Genomic DNA, 16566 nt, shown 5'->3' on the forward strand with positions numbered 1-16566 from the left:
TTTAAGGATGTAGGCCTCCCTCATATTGGTTTTATATCGCAAAGAGTAAAGCGTCAACAGGTGTTTTTTTTTTCTTTTTCTTTACATGACTGCATCACTGATTTGAGCACTCACCTCTTCTCAAACAAATGCAGAGGCAGTGATCATACAATCAGCAGTTGTTTTGTCAATGATCAAAAGCCATATATTACATTAAAACACTGATTTTTCTTTGGATGAAATTTACTTTAAACACAGTTATGATAACATGTAGGTTTACCCTCGTCAAGTCTCGTATTACGGTGCGCCATGAAAACGGAGTGTCGCGCAAGGCATACAGAACCTGAAATGCTTGCGACGTTAAATTAAGCAAAAAATGTGCGAGCGACTACCTCAATGCCTGCACACAGAACTCTCGCTATAGTTATTAGCATGGCACATGACCTCAAACGTGTAGCGTATGGGAAGTCAAGAGTCTTTTCGCAGCGAAATCTCCAGTCACTGGATTTTATGCAATGATAACGGTACAGTGTAGAAAAGAAAAGGAAACAAAATGTCTGAAAAGACAATTTGGTAAACAGTTCTTGCAAAACCTGTCCTTCTCAAAACACTCAGTATAGTAAAAGCAATCAAAATAACATTGTTTTTCTTTAGGTAAAAGCAAAAGATGAGGCTTTAGTCAATCATATGTGTGGAAAATGGTCCACTAGAGAATACAGGCGTTTAGAAGAGCGTTCTGCTCAACTATAGAAATACTAGCGCTGAATATACTTACAAGTTTGTTGATGCAAACCTTTATAGGTACAAAAATTAGACAAATTGAAAAACAATGAAATGGGGTGTAATGTTAAAAACATCCAACTGGTGGGCTCAAACAGGCAAGCGACACTTTTCGGTTTAACTGATTTCATTTAGTCGAGATGAGACGGGATGTTAAGGCATGTATGCTTATTTTCTGAGATGCTTAACGTTTCACCTCATCCAGTCGCATTAATCATATACATTATGGGCGGCAAGAAAAACGTCTGTGTAAAATCATGGCAGTTAAACCGTGCCTTTTACCACTATGGTTCTAACAAAATGCGTCTAAAAGTGTTCAAAATTATGGCAGAGGCCGATAAAAGCGCGACTGACTACAAATTGAAGAAAAAAAAGCAAAGAAAAAACAAAAAACAAACTCCTCCAACCATCTTGCGGGATGGCTTTTGCTTTTTCAACTTATTGATTACAAATCAGTATAGTAATTTGAGTTATGAACAGGAAAAAGAAAACAAATGAAACAAAGTAAACATTACATTTGGTTGAGGGAACACTTGAAAATGTACATGTACATATAAATGTGTCAACACTTGTTATTAATGCACTCCCCTTAGCTATAATTGGCATTATGAAGGTTTTTTTTGTTAGTTTTTTTTCACATTGTTTCAATAAAACCTTTTTTTTTGTTTTGCATCAACAATTATCATACTCGCTTTGGGTATTCACAAATAAGCATTCTATATAATTATGTCAGCCAAAGAATTCCTTTGCCAAGCGCACAAACAACGATAACGTAATTCTGCCGAGCAAGTCTTGGTTGTTTAAAAAAAAAAAAAAAAGAAATGTCAGAAATAAATCTAATTTATAAACGTAAATTTACAAAATGGATTGTTTTTTTTTTGTGTGTTTGTTTTTTTAAACTACTGAAATCTAAGATGACCTTACACCACCCCAATGCTATGTCTATATATATATATTCTGTTTATGTACACATGTAATATTCATCACGTATGTATTCATTCATCTCAATTTTTCCACCATTACAGATCTTACATTTCTTATCATCTATATCAATAAATAAATAAGAACCATGGTTTGTTTTTTCACTACGCCCTCTTCATGGTATTGTGCGATTCTCCCCGAAACGGTCCTGGAGAGTTTTGCATGTAGGGGGCATCACCTCTACCAAAAAGAGAGAGAATGAGAGGAAAACAGAGGGAGAGAGAGGGGGAAAAAAAGAGACAGAAAGGATGAGGGAGAGTGCTAGGTAGCTGCTGGGTTACTACGCCTGTGCGTTGGTGCCGTTCTTGTCGGGGGAATTGGCTGCGTTGATGGAGTTGGCAGTGCTGTCTGGCTGCACGCTGTCCCTGCGCGGAGGCATTCGCTCGTTTATCCGGTCCAGTCCACGCGCTTCTTCGAAGCTTTGGATCTTGTGTTGAGGGTTGAAGCCTTGGATGGCTGAAAGTATGGAAGCACGAAGTTAGATTGCTTAGAATGCTTATGAAGTGACATACAACAATGACTGTTTGCTTTCGTTTTGGGAATTACTTGTGCATATTACCGTGTCAGTTTACAAGATTAAACGAGCTACGTTCAAGCCATGTCGTAATTACATCAACACTATCACTGTCAAAGTGAATCTCTAGGGGACTGGTGGTACATCGGTCATGTAGTACAAGTCCGATCTCTCAGGAAAAAAAAGAAAAAAAATCTACAAGCTCTATAATGACGTAAACACTTTTTACAAGTAGGCATCTCGTAATTATGGGAATTACGACATGGGGTGAAAACACCGTAAGATTTGAGATTTTCAAATCCCAAAAGGGCTGCAAAGTTATCTTGTAAACTGAAAAAAAAAATGATTGGAAATTAAACTGAAATTGCGATATGGATTTTTAAAATGTAAAGGCTGCGATTGAATTAAATAAATGTATGCACATCAATGAGTGTTTCAGAGTGTGTCTTTTAAACGCAAACAGCTCAGTTCACAGGAAATGCCACACAAATTCAGCTGAGCTCGGGTTGCTTATAACGTGCATTTGGGAACGCAACATGCGCCAGCCATCTTGCCAAATTTATAATGAGAAGTACTTATTAACTGGCTATACAGGATTCCTATGGTTTTCCGCCAAAATAAAAGTTTAGTGGTTTAACGTTTGAAAATGAAGTAAGAGATAATAAATACTATTGTAATTTTACATTGATATATTACAATAGTAACATTAATTATTTTGGTTAATATTTTTATTTAGTAGTAATAATAATAAACTACTTTTTTGTAGTAATATGGATAAAACAACGAAAAAAAAAAAGAAAAAAAAAATTTGAGGCCGGCAAGTATGCAGGAGTGATCCAGCTCTCAGATTTCATCAAAAATATCTTAATTTGTGTTCCGAAGATCGAGAACGAAGGTCTTACAGGGTTGGAACAACATGAGGGTGAGTAAATACTGACAGAATTTTCATTTTTGGGTGAACTATCCCTTTAATGAAATTGAAATTAGTCTCTTTCCCACCCACAAATCATGCAGTCCTACATTCCAACATTAACTTATTAGACTTGAACATTTCCAGTCACTAAAGTCGCATGACAACTAAGAGAGGGCTGTTCTTCCCCAAACAACTAAACAAATCAAGCATGAGAAAAGTAATAAAAATAAATAAAATAAAAAGAAGTTGAGGGTGTACAGTAAGGGTACGATTAATTTGGATAGTATTCACCAGAAAAACGCTGATGTACCCACGTGAAGCCTGACATTAAAAGGCAAAAACAGGCCTAGATTTGAGTTTATTTGTGTGCTCTTTGGTCAGGAAGTGAAACTGATAAAAACAAAGATTCAGTCTCATGCTGTGGTCTGCTCACACCCCTGCCTCTGGCTTCCCCCTTTAAACAGCTGTGACTGAAGCGCTGGCGTTCACGAGTGTGAGACTTTTTGAAACGCCTCTCTCAACGGCCAGATCTACCAAAGTTTATCCTGAGATAGTTTACCCAAAAACAGAAATACAGTCATCACTTCATTGTGTCATTTTTTTATCCGTTTAGTGGGCCAGAAATAACATATCACCTTTAAATGCAAACAGACAAAATGCAACAAAACACCACAAAGGAGCAACAAACAAATATCTCAACGTGCAAATCAAACTACATTTCTAGCTTTAAAAGTAACAAGCATGTGAACTACATACACACAAATACATAATGATATTGGTGACTACAAAAGGACGAAATGCACACGAACGACAGACAGTAAATCACAGGGGGAGGGTAACAGACAGACAACACTGAGAAGGTTTCACAGATGTCTTGCATACCTTGTGCTTCCTCTGCTTCTATGGTGGCTGTGTAAGCATGAGTAGTAGTGCCATGCCCAAAACGAACGGGGAAAGAAAGTGAGTCAAGTTATCAATGCAATCACAAGTACATTCAAACCCCCTCCCTGTTGCCCATTCATTCATCTTCCCCTCCCAACATAAGCCCAAACGCTTCACATGCCACACAGGAAGAAACCTAAAAGAGGTTAGTTTAGTTGCTTCATTCAGGACATAAACAGATTTCAAAACTAGTTTTTACTTGGTGAGGTTTGTTTTTGAGAAACCATGATTTGAATCTGAGACGCAAGGCCTTCTGAACGACTCTTGACATGGGCAGAGTCTATTTTTACAGCTGAAGGTATACAATAGCCAAACAAGGAGAGGCTTTCGCCGTAACATGTACTGTATACTGTATGTATGAAGAGTTTATTTGTGGCCTTCACAGGAAGGAGAGGCAAGACAGTTTTGAGCGATGTGTTGCTTTATTTCTATTTTCAGCTTCTGAAGAATCTTATTATTTACATCCCCTTCCCCCAGTGCGCCATCAACACGTTACAATCACAAGACGGTGTTGCATTTTATTGTGCCTTGACGTCTGACCAATAGAGCAAGGCCTTTCAAAATGTAATGTCATAGACCTCTACATATGAAGAGTCCCTTAGAAGTGCACAAATAAATACCCATTTATACTATGGCTGCACGATACAATATTGGAAAATATTTTACTTGTTCTTTTGATATATATTGTGAAATGAAGACAATTTAACCCAGGGACCACAATGGAAATAAGTCTTAGGGCTTTATTGTGTCATCCCTGACTATTTATGTATTTTTAATGTATGACACAGATTACATTTCATATTTATATATATATATATACACACACACACACACACACACACACACACACACACAAGTCGTCATATATTTATATATATTTAAGTCGTCAATTGAAAATCAATCAAAACCAGATGACTTGAATAGCTCTATTTGAAAAGAATGAATCATTAAAAAATTGTTCAGGTGATTTTTTAGGGGAGATAATCTGCATAGAAAATAAATTACATATAGGGATGCGATGCACAACATTGTACGTCATGATTGTTTTGATTTGCTTTAAAATATTATTTAAATGACTGTGCAAAGTAGTGCAAAATGGCTACATAAAATCATATGGGCTACATACAATTTTAATGAGAACATTATTTAATGTTGAGACTTGTTTTTGTAATCAGACTCTCAAAAAAAATAATGAATTTTAATTTAGATTTATCGGCGTTGTAATTATCGGTATCGGCCAAAACGTTCATATAAATGCATAGATCAATACAACAGAACAGAAATACAAAAGTCTAACTATTCATGTACAGAAATTGAATCAAATGTAAAATTACACTATATGATCTGTAACAAATATTAATTATATTTAATTTATACATTAAAGCTACAAAAGTGATTTTCCCTGACATTTGTTTGATTAACAGCAGCAGGTTTATTCGGATGCTGTTTTCAATATAAAGACACGCATCCGTTTTCTCTCAATTGTTTATGTTTACAAGGACACTCACCGAGAAGGGCGTTTTGACGTGTTTATGTCCGTTTAAGCACAAAAAGACGAGAAAGAGACCTAAATTCGATGTTCGTGCGCTGTCTGCGCACAGAAAACAATGCACGAGCCCCGAATTAAGTTTTCGCATGTTCTTGTGCTTGAATGTTTTAAACTCAATTTAATCTATAAACTGAGGCCTTAAACAAGTGCAAAAGATAAACGTTCACTCTGTGATGGTTAAACTTAGCAATCAATAATGCAAATCACATGCATTCTGCTGCGTACGGACCTCGGACCAACTTCGATCCCAACTTGTACAGCATTTATTTGAAATAGATTTTCAAGGTAACAACTTAAAGTCTATGCTTTAGAAAACCAACTAAATTGAGCAGTTTTGGCAGAACGGTGGTCTTAGGAGTGCAGTGCTCAGACATGTTAAGCTATTGTGCTCATATGGGAAGCAAGCCAATTTATTCACCCTAACAAACAAGTGTTTTGAGCATGTGAAACTAGTGATTGTGATATCAGTGTGTTTCCAAGTGGATATTAAGATGTTCTGAGTGGTGTTTAGCACATTGCTAGGATGTTTCTAGGAAGGGCGACTAGTTTAATCAAAAACAAACCTGACCATGTTAATGTGGCTGTGAGTAGGAGGGCAGCAGGGTGCAGCAGGCGGGTGAGTTTTTACATTAAAGGCCAGGAGAGGAAGCGTGGCACACCGACAGGCACTGTTTAAATTGGGTCATATTGCGTCAGCCATAAGCTCACAGGAGCCCCTCTCACAGTGAAAGCATCACCCATAGCAGATCCTTGGCACTCGCTATGATCTCAGCAGTGCTTGGAAGTTTTTTAGGTCCCTGCCAGGGCAGGAAAACTGAAGCGTGTTGATTGAAATCCCCTTCATGACCAAACCCTTCTAAAATCTTCCCCCTCTAAACGATATCACTTTCTATAATGGGTGTGTTTCACAGTGAGAGAAGCAGAGCTGCCGGGCAAGGCGGTGACAGCAACAGGGTGAGAGAGAGTTATAGACAGAAAGACTGAGAAAGAAAGAGCGTAACAGGAGCAGGGGGTTGGTGGAGAGCCGGTTACACCCTCCACAACACCACTCAATAAGGCCAGGAGCAAGACTTACCGCTCTGTAGGGTCTGTCTGCCTCCTGACAGGACACCCAGAGGCAACGTCCCAGTAGGAGTCAAGCCCTTTAACTGCAACACACTCTCGTTCTCCTCTCTGAAAATATAGATTTTCTGTATTTACATCAATGACAAATAAAAGGGTTTTGAAATGTGCAAAGCTCTTAGAAACATACTCATTGTATTCACCATGGTTTCATGTGGACTTTAATAAAAACAATTGAAAATGGTATAGCAAGGTATTTATGGTATTAATTTATTGAATTGAATTGTCATGCGGTCCAATCAATAAAAATAAATAAAAATTAAGACTTATTGACCAGGAAACAGTCATGAGTTTTTCTAAATAAATACATTTTTAGGAAACACTTTATTTTTAAGGTGACATAGTTACACATGTACTTACTATAGTAACAACAGTAAATTATGCATAATTACAACTAAAACTAACCCTAAATCAATCCCTCATCCTAACCATAACTGTATACATGTAGTTAATATTATTCAGTACTTATTTGAGTACAATGTAAGTACGTCACCTAAAAATAAATAAAGTGTAACTCTTTTATAAATAGATTGACCAAATTCATATTTTACAAACCTGCATCGAATGCTTTTAAAGAATAGAATTTTCCCCTTTTTTTTTAAATATATATATATATATATATATATATATATAGGCATCCTGTAAAGCTGGAAATACTGTCACAATATTTTTTTTTTCTGGAAATCATAGCTGCAAGTTTTTTTTTTTTTTTTACAGCAAGTATAACAGGATATTTTTACAGTGGTCAACATCTGTTGTGCAGAAAGGAGAGTGTGCGTGTCAAATTTCTGGCCATGAGGGATGTGTGTGTGTGAAGTGTGCATATTCACCTAAGAACAGAGAAAACTCTGGCCATTTTGCCAATGGCACGAATCTTATTTCGGATCACCTCCTTGCGGACTGCTGGGGTGCCACCTGCCACAAAAGGGGAGGGACAGAGGAAAACAAAAATACAGAGAAAGAAGGTTAGAGTCTAGTTTCATTGATAGTACATGGGGACAATTTTGCTATATATACACACACATCTATCTAAAATTATAAAAGTAAAGATGTTATCAACATCGTTACTGCAAAGTGCAAACTAGTCGTAATCTGATGGCTAGAATACTGCAGATCAAATGAGGCATTACATCCTGAATCCCATAAGAAAAAAATAAACCCCATTTCAAAACTTAAAGGCTCACAGACACACAGAGGAAGTGTGTCAGGCCAAGTTAAAATTATGCACCATTCAAAAAAAAAAAAAGAAAAAAAAAAAGAAGGACAAATCAATTGGGCATCAAGAACAGTAAATGGGACACTGTATTCCTTCATGACAGCTCCCCAGATGTGCTCAGATCGGGTTCATCTGGTTTCATTACAGCAAGAGTGGCATCACTGTACTTTCATGGCTCTTACGTTAAGAGCAGCAATTCATTTTGAAATCACTGACGTAACTGAATGGAGACAGTTTGGGATAGTTTGTAAAAACGGTTAGGTTAAGGGCGATGCATGTTTAGCTAGACGTTTGTAATAAATTTGATAATTTGCAAAAGAAACAAAAAGAACATTCTTTGAAGGCATTCATGATGTAAACTAAGCACTATGTACTTCCTGTCTGCAGTGTTATATGCAAACAGATAAAACAAAGCAGGACGCCCATTTAATCATCACACAACACAGAACACAGAGTTCATATTTAAAGCAACTTTCACACGAGAATATAGTGTCCTAAATAGAATTATATGGGTTATTCACGGAGGACTAATGCACACTAATCAGAGAACTATTATTTGATGAGATGAGGGGCAAGCAGATATATATTTAACAGAGCTGAAATCCATTTGAAGAGAAAAAAGAAAGTGAAGAAAGGAGCTCTTTATGCAAGACGGCTAATGGAGCACACTTTTTGTTACATTTAAATTCAAGCAAATGTTGATTACATTATTATTGCTGAGTGGGAAGTAAAAAAATCATACCAAATATTAAAATGTTTCAGTCTGGGGTGAGTATTTTTTATTTTAAAAGAAATTGTCACTTTTGATCAATTTAATGCATCCTCACTTAAGAAAAAGACATTATTAATATTACAAAAGTTCATATTTAAAAAAAAAGTGTTGTTCTTTTGAACTTTCTTTTAATGACGTTAGGCAATCATTACAGTTTCCTTATAGGAAAAACAGATAATTTTAGAATGGGTCAGAATGAGCATTGAAAATAATTGTTGGCCAACATACTGTATCTTTGTTTTTCAGAATATTTAAAGGAACACTCCGACTTTTTGGGACTTTAGCCTATTCACCTTACCCCCCAGAGTTAGATAAGTCCATACATACCTTTTTCATCTCCGTGCGTGCCATAAGTCTGTTTGACGCACCCACCGCTAGCCTAGCTTAGCACAAAGACTGGATGTGAATGGTTGCAGCTTTCATACTGATCCAAATGAGTGGCAAAATAACGCAAACGTTTTCCTATTTACATGTTGTGGTTTGTATAGTCACAGAGTGTGCAAATATCAAGGCCATATGAGACACAGACATCTTTTGACCGTATAAATACTATATTTTCTGAAGGGGAAGCACTGCTACTTGGGCAGAGTGATAACAATCACCTGAGACGCACCGTGACGAGGAGCAGAGAGTTCGCTTCGCTCAGCGTTGGAATAAAGAGTCAGCAATTACTAACGTTAGATAGAAAAGCATAGTTTATCATGGGTGTTTGCTTTATTGTATGAGCTGTGACAATAACAGGGGAGACCAGGTAATACAGTACCATGTTTCATTGATTTCCAACCAAAAACGCACCCAGATTTATAAATATCACATGAATAAATAATTATTATTACAGGAATCAATATATTTTAAATGCAATTTATTAGCTGAACCAAATGTATTCAACAGTAGCCTATATAATATACAGTATTGCATTACTATAGGATAGAATAAGGGGAAAGTAATAGCACAAATTGTTTTTGCACAATGAACTCACAGCCTATCGTACCCTTTTGCACGCTCAAGTTCGTTATTTCCATGGTTATTTCAAATTTAGGCTAGGCGCGCAGCGCGCAGGGTGCAACTTCAACGCGGTGAACGCGCTCGTTTTTTTTCCCCCAAGCGCGTCCGCACCGCATCAAGATAAAAACATATTCATACCCTAATCATATAATAGTCTCACTAACGTTACATTAGATCTGGCTAAAGGCACTGTTACAGTAGGTCATCTAAAAACATAACGGAACACTTACCTCAGCCGCAGGTGATCCACTTGTCCTGTCTGTGCTATCGATGGGATGGCCGTATCCTTCAGCACATTATGGTCCGTGTGGCAAATTCCATTTTTTCAAAATAGTCGTCCATTGAAATGTACCGAGCAAACATAATGTCCCTTGATAATCTTAGGTGTGTTTGGATAAATATCCAGAGTAAGTTAGCCATTTCTTCATCCAGTCAGCGTTTTTAGTTGGAATTCTGTGAAACATGGTTACCTCCCCTGTTTACAGTCGCAGCTATTTACAATAGAGCGAAAACCCATGACTCTAAACTACGCTTTTACTATTTATAAATTGCTGACTCTATTACCCAAACACCGAGCGAACTCTCCGCTCCTCACCACGGCTTGTCTCCGGTGATGCGGTTATTACGCCGTCAAAGTAGCAGTGCTTCGCCTTCAGAGAATAGTTCCCAGGTTTTATACGGTTAAAAGATGTCTGTGTCTCATTTGACTTTGTTATTTGTACATTATGTGACTATACAAATCACAACATGTAAATAGGAAAACGTTTGCGTTATTTTGCCACTCATTTGGATCAGTATGAAAGCTGCAACCATTCACATCGAGTCTTTGTGCTAAGCTAGGCTAGCGGTGGGTGCGTCAAACAGACTTATAGCACGCACGGAGATGAAAAAGGTATGTATGGACTTATCTAACTCTGGGGGGTAAGGTGAATAGGCTAAAGTCCCAAAAAGTCTGAGTGTTCCTTTAAACTATATTAGTTAGGAGTAGTTTCAGCTGTTGTATCAAAATTGGATTCAAGAACTGTTAAATTTCCCAGGTATCTAATATATTAAACAACCGTTTAAGCATTTTTTTGGAGGGGCAAGGAAAAATCTGAACCACTATTAAAAAAAATCTTTAGCAATCTTTGATCCCTCACCTCTAAAAAGAAGTGGTATCAATTTTAAGTCTAACTAAATTTATTTGAAGTAAAAAAATAAAAAAAAAAAAAAAAGCTACAGTGCAGTAAAACAGCTTTACATGTTCTTACCTTCACATGTGTCATCTCCCTCTGACATAAGCTCATCATCTGAGCAGATGTTTAACACATTGACCAGCATCTCTGTTACTGAAGGCACATAGAGAGAGAAGACATTACATGGACCACCAACATATGCTCTCCGAAACAAAAATTGGTCTACTACTATTTATTGCTCTAATACTACATACATGTCATACTTCATAGTGTTCAACATAAGGACTATGGTCATTTTCTACAGATATGAATTTGCTTAATCCATCTCTTAGCAGATGTTTTGTCTGAATACTTCCTTGAGGATCAATAAAGTAAACCATCAGGACTGATAAATCGCTAAACTCATTTTAAAACCACATCCAATAATTCTGCAAATGCACTTCTAATAGGAGCCAAAATCAATGTAAAAAAAAAAAAAAAAAGGCTAAGCTGTTCCCATTTGCTCTTTACCTTTCTCCCCGACAAAGGGCAGTGACCACGTGAACACATCCATGAAGTTGGGCAGCCAGTACGGGTGAGGGGAGCAATTGAACTGCCGGATGTTCATAACGTTGTTCTCATATTTCAACACAGCAGCTTATGGGGTGAAAGGACAAACAAACAAAAAAAAAAAAACAAAAAAAAAAAAACAACAGAAAATATGTTCTGATTTTGTGAGACTTAATATTTAAAATTGAAAGAGAAATTAGACATTTTCATTTTAAAACTGGCTTGCCTTATTGAGAAATTGCATATGGCTAGATATGAAACAGCACAGGTTCAAAAGCTTTTTGGAGAGTTCTTACCTTTATTGTTATACACATCTAAGTAGTTTGGTGCAGAGAAGATTGTGATTAATGATGGGAAGCCTGTCGTCTGACTTTTTCTGTACATTCGATACCTAAGGAGGACAGTGAAATGGGACCAAAATTGTCAGGGGTTCATTTAAAAACAGCTGTTAAAATTGAACAGAAGTTCTTGCTGCAAATAGCCTAGTTTAAGAGTGTGCTCACCCTGCATCTTGGGCTTCATGTGCTCTTATAACTGACAACAAGTTATTATTCATCAAAAAGTCACATACTGCAGGGTAGCTGTTAGAAACAGAGAGAGGTGTAATTAGCGATTCCAGTCCATCAGTCAAAACGCCATGACTAACATTGAGAGGTGCGACTGTGAATAGGGACTGAGTAGGCAGCTATCGAACAAATGTGCAAGTGGGTAGACTGTCAGCTGGAGTACCTGTAGAAATAGGAACATCCTCTCACACTGTTGTGACAAAAGTGCTCTGAGCTCTTTTCGCTGCCGTAGTCCTCACCAGGGTCAGACCACAGCAGGTCGCACATCGGCCCGAAAGCTGGCGGCTCTTTAAACCGGTCTAACTGCAGACCAAAGCAAACAATCAGACCATCTTATCCATCACTGCAACAATACAAACTCAATCTGTTTGAATTCGCATAACATCTACATGAACGGTGAGGGATTAATGAAAGAAGAAAAATCGCAAATCATCCTCTTGTTCAGGCCAGTGGCAATTTCGTTGATGAATAATTTGTCGTTAGTTGTCAACGACATTTTATCCCTGATGAAAACAAAATCAAATCCAGTAATGATGAAAATGTTGGGTAGGGACAATTTTGGGAAGAGATCCAGTCAGAACTGATGTCAAACGTGGTAGATGCGCTGCATGTCTCATACAAAAAATGTAAATGTTTGGGAGAAAGAGAAGAGCAAACAAATGGATGAATCTGAAAAAGCGTGACTGCGTAAAAAAGAGCTCACACAGAATGCCGCCTCTCAAACGCCAGTGCACGAGTATTGAATTGAGCTCTCTTTTGCATCTGACTAAATGTGAACGACTAAAACATTGTCAAAAAACCCCCAACTAAATCTAAAATTGCTGTCAAAATGAACACTGGTGAAGGTTGATAATAATAAATAGGTATGAGTCAGGGTGGTCATTTCAAAATGATGAGGTAGATAAGCGAGTTTACCAAGATTCCATAACGTTTTTTTTTTTTTTTATCTTTCTTATCTTAGTGGCAGTGCTTTAAATGGGATCCTTCTCAGAGAGGGTTTCAGAATGTTGACAGCGTGCTGTGATTTAGCGGCACAACTCCCCCCTTTAAAAGCATCATCAACACACGGATCAAAGCGCTGCCTTTGTAACATGTTCACCATCATCTGGCACTGTCATACCCAGGACACAGAATACCACAGGTACACATGAACAAAGTGGCGCTTCACATCTTACTTACTTTCCGGATGTCGTCGAGGCAGGTGACCTCGGGGGACAGGCCTCCGTGAACGCAAAGGAACTGCTGGTTGAGCAGAGCGGCCAGGGGAAGGCAGTCAAAGGCCTCCATGCAGGCATCGTACACCAGCTCAGAGTACTTAATCTTGCCTGCAATGAGAGAACCACAATAAAAACACTCATGTATATCTGAACAGGCGCAAGCAGGGTGAATGAGCTTTTCAAGCCAAGGCTGTCACGCTGTCCGTTTGACATATCGCAGTATTGCTGGGTGGGTGAGGGCAGATGGGCTTGCCAACTTTCCAAGACTGGAGGAATAGATGAAGGAGGAGGATGTTGCATGCCTTGTTAGGCGATGTTACAGCAGAACCTCGTGCTAATTGGGATGAACTGAAGAAACCAGCGTGGCGGGAGGCTGATTAAAGGAAGCTGAGGCCAGACACCGGTTACACGTGGAACAAGGGCCGCATGCCGCCGCTAAATCCTGACATTTTAGAACGTGCCAACCGCGCAGCGTATTGTAAACAGCAGCACTAACAGATGAGAAACAGGCTGCCTCGTGATGAGCAAAGAACAACATTGCAACGCGCCGGCAATTGGTGAAGTAGCACATCATAATCAAAGGCTCTTTGATTAGCTTGATGGAGAAACAGCCAGAGACACAAATTAGGGATGTGCAGCATGACTTCATTTCCATAAGTTATAAACGGACATTTTGTAACTGAATAGGAGTCTCTGTAAGTGATCCATCTGAAATCAATGGATTCATTCCATTGAAACAAATCCCATACTGAATGCTGTAGATAAACAGGTCATATACTGTACATGTGATGTGCTGACCTCGCATTATAATCCTTTTGCCATTATAGCCAATTTATTACAAATCAATTGAATCAATAAGCAGTGCAGGACCAGTAAGTATAAACTCAATACTATTAACAAAATGCATCAAAAGTCAGTTAACAGACTATAAAGAAGAAGAACGCGTCAAGTTATAACTGTTCGTTACCATGGCCAATGCTTGAACGACTGTGATTGAAAGTGCTTCTCATGTATGCGAAATATTTGTACAGAACAAGCAGCAGAAATCACAACTATATATTATTTAAAGGGCACCTATTATGCCCCTTTTTACAAGATGTAATATTGGTCTCTGGTGTCCCCAGAATGTATTTGTGAAGTTTCAGCTCAAAATACCCCACAGTTAATTTATTATAACCATTTGAAAATGTCATTTTGGGGCCTGCTTAAAAATTAGCTGTTTCAGGGGGTATTCCACCTTAAATACAAATGAGCTGCATATCCCCGCCCTGCCTTTGGATGAGGGCGTAACTTGATACCTATGGCAGGCAGTCGGTACTGAGAGAGTGAAGAGACGCGCCGTATTGAATGTCATTCAGAGTACGTTTGAATTGGAATATATAAATAGTATGAAGAGACTCCGGCAGAATAAACAAATGAGAATGGACCAGTACGTCTCGGTATGGTTATTTGATACTTTTATGTACTTTAGAGTTGTAATCGCGTCCCATTTGAAATGATGGATGTCCAACACACACACACAGACACTAGCGCAATTTTTTGAAACTACATACACATACTGTGATAAAGTTTGCTACGTACGAGCGAAATTACATTTATGCGAGGGACCTGTGGCGTCATGTTTAGCTACTTGTCATAGGTGCTTCTGTGGCAAATGTGAGAAGATGGCTAACTTACAGAACACCAACATATATGCAGTTTTTAATACAATATCTTTAAAAATATATATATTTATAAACGTGTGGTTACACACTATACAAACAAGGTTTTAAATTATTTACACAGACATCCTATGACGGCAATAACTTTAGACGCATTTGTTGTTGAATTGGCTGACATTGACTGAAAAGACTATTTGCTCAAAAATCATAAAATACACTTACTGTTACTGGGGTGACGGTGGATCGCAAACAGTAGATGACAATCCACACTTGAGGATTAACTTTTAAGCCACAACAACAGGATTAACCCACGAGTCCACGACAGAACATAAATTTACGTTTCCAAGAGACATTACCGGCTGTCGTCGTTGAAACAATGAAGGATGGTGTGTACAGATCACCGAGGGCGGGGTCTAGGCCACAGCCACACTGTCAATCAACCCCCTGTCTCCCGTTCTACGTCACAAAGAGCTGGATCTCAGAACAGCTCGTTCTGAGGCAGTGCATATGATTTATTGAGATTGTAAAAAAACTACTGGATGGATTTTTATCATTCTAGGGTGGTTTTGCTCACACACTGCCAACACACATTTATGTTCAAACACCATGTAAAAGTGAATTTTCCATAATAGGTGCCCTTTAAGGCCGGGTATTATATTTGTTAACTTAGGATATTGATATTGGATCTGTTGTTATTACTGGTAAGTAAGTTTCATTAACAATGGTAGAACAGGTAAAACATTTCATACTGGTATTGTACATCATAGCCAGTAGAATAACTAGCCAGATTGTAATATCCCAGTTTGACATGAGTCAAAATACCCCATTCCCCTAATCACCTTCTGAGGGGACATTTCTCTGAACCCGTCGCGAGTAATGAAAGAAAGCAAAAGCATACAAGGTCGAAGGCAAAATGAAATGATTTGCTTTCTGCTCTAGATATAGACCTCATGCACCAGAGAAACGTGGGCGCCGTCATCTTTAGAATATTGTCTTTGAACTTCCCTTTTTACGGTCGCTCTGTATATTTCTATGGCATCGCTGTCGAGGAGTAATTAGCTGGTGAAGTGGATTTACTTATTGTAGAGTTAACAAAAGTTATCATGAGCATTGTAATGTTTCTCATAAGCATTGTAAAGCAGATGTTGACTGGGAATTTTTTTACGAGCAGTTCATTCATACCTATGCAAGTTCGCTGTGAAAATACAGACCGGAAGTCAAAAGACAACGAGCGCAACGCTGAAAAGGGGCGGGGCTACATAAGGTCTATAGGCCTAGAATTTTTAACAATGTAAAAAAAAGAGGGCTGAGAAAACTGCACGGTGGCAGCTGGAAGCATATTTATATTAGCCAAAGTATTTAATGAACGCATACAGGGCAAGGACTTTATAAAATTGCATAAATGACAGGTGTTACAATTTTGCACAGATTCTGTGTGGGTCTGCTTATGATCATCAGCTGCTGGTGGAAGGGTTTCAGTTAGCTGTCAGAGTTTGTCATGACAGAAATGATGGCTGATGTAAATCTAAGTGGGGAGGGAAGAGCCCTGACGAGCACCACGGGATTGTGATTGAGCTCTGTGCCTGTGGCCCGTCATCCAATACTCTCAAGACGACATGAGCTCT

At 38.3% G+C, this 16566-nt stretch overlaps 1 protein-coding gene across 2 annotated transcripts in view; it reads right to left on the reverse strand.

Moving 5' to 3' along the window:
- Positions 1-16566, reverse strand: part of ppp3ccb (protein phosphatase 3, catalytic subunit, gamma isozyme, b) — a 33844-nt gene continuing 17278 nt past the window's right edge. Inside the window, exons 5-14 of one of the 2 annotated variants that reach the window (XM_039676119.2) lie at positions 13243-13388; positions 12227-12366; positions 12001-12078; positions 11794-11888; positions 11459-11584; positions 11024-11101; positions 7611-7695; positions 6734-6831; positions 4050-4076; positions 1-2196 (exon numbers count right to left, since the gene is read on the reverse strand). In XM_039676119.2, the coding sequence (XP_039532053.2) occupies positions 2021-2196; positions 4050-4076; positions 6734-6831; positions 7611-7695; positions 11024-11101; positions 11459-11584; positions 11794-11888; positions 12001-12078; positions 12227-12366; positions 13243-13388 (1049 nt within the window). In that variant the 3' untranslated portion in view covers positions 1-2020. The remainder of the gene's footprint in view (positions 2197-4049; positions 4077-6733; positions 6832-7610; positions 7696-11023; positions 11102-11458; positions 11585-11793; positions 11889-12000; positions 12079-12226; positions 12367-13242; positions 13389-16566) is intronic. The other variant, XM_039676120.2, reaches the window with a different exon arrangement.

This window comes from Pimephales promelas, chromosome 23 (genome assembly GCF_988280905.1).
Source record: "Pimephales promelas chromosome 23, fPimPro1.hap1.1, whole genome shotgun sequence".
NCBI classification, from domain to species: Eukaryota; Metazoa; Chordata; class Actinopteri; order Cypriniformes; family Leuciscidae; genus Pimephales; species Pimephales promelas.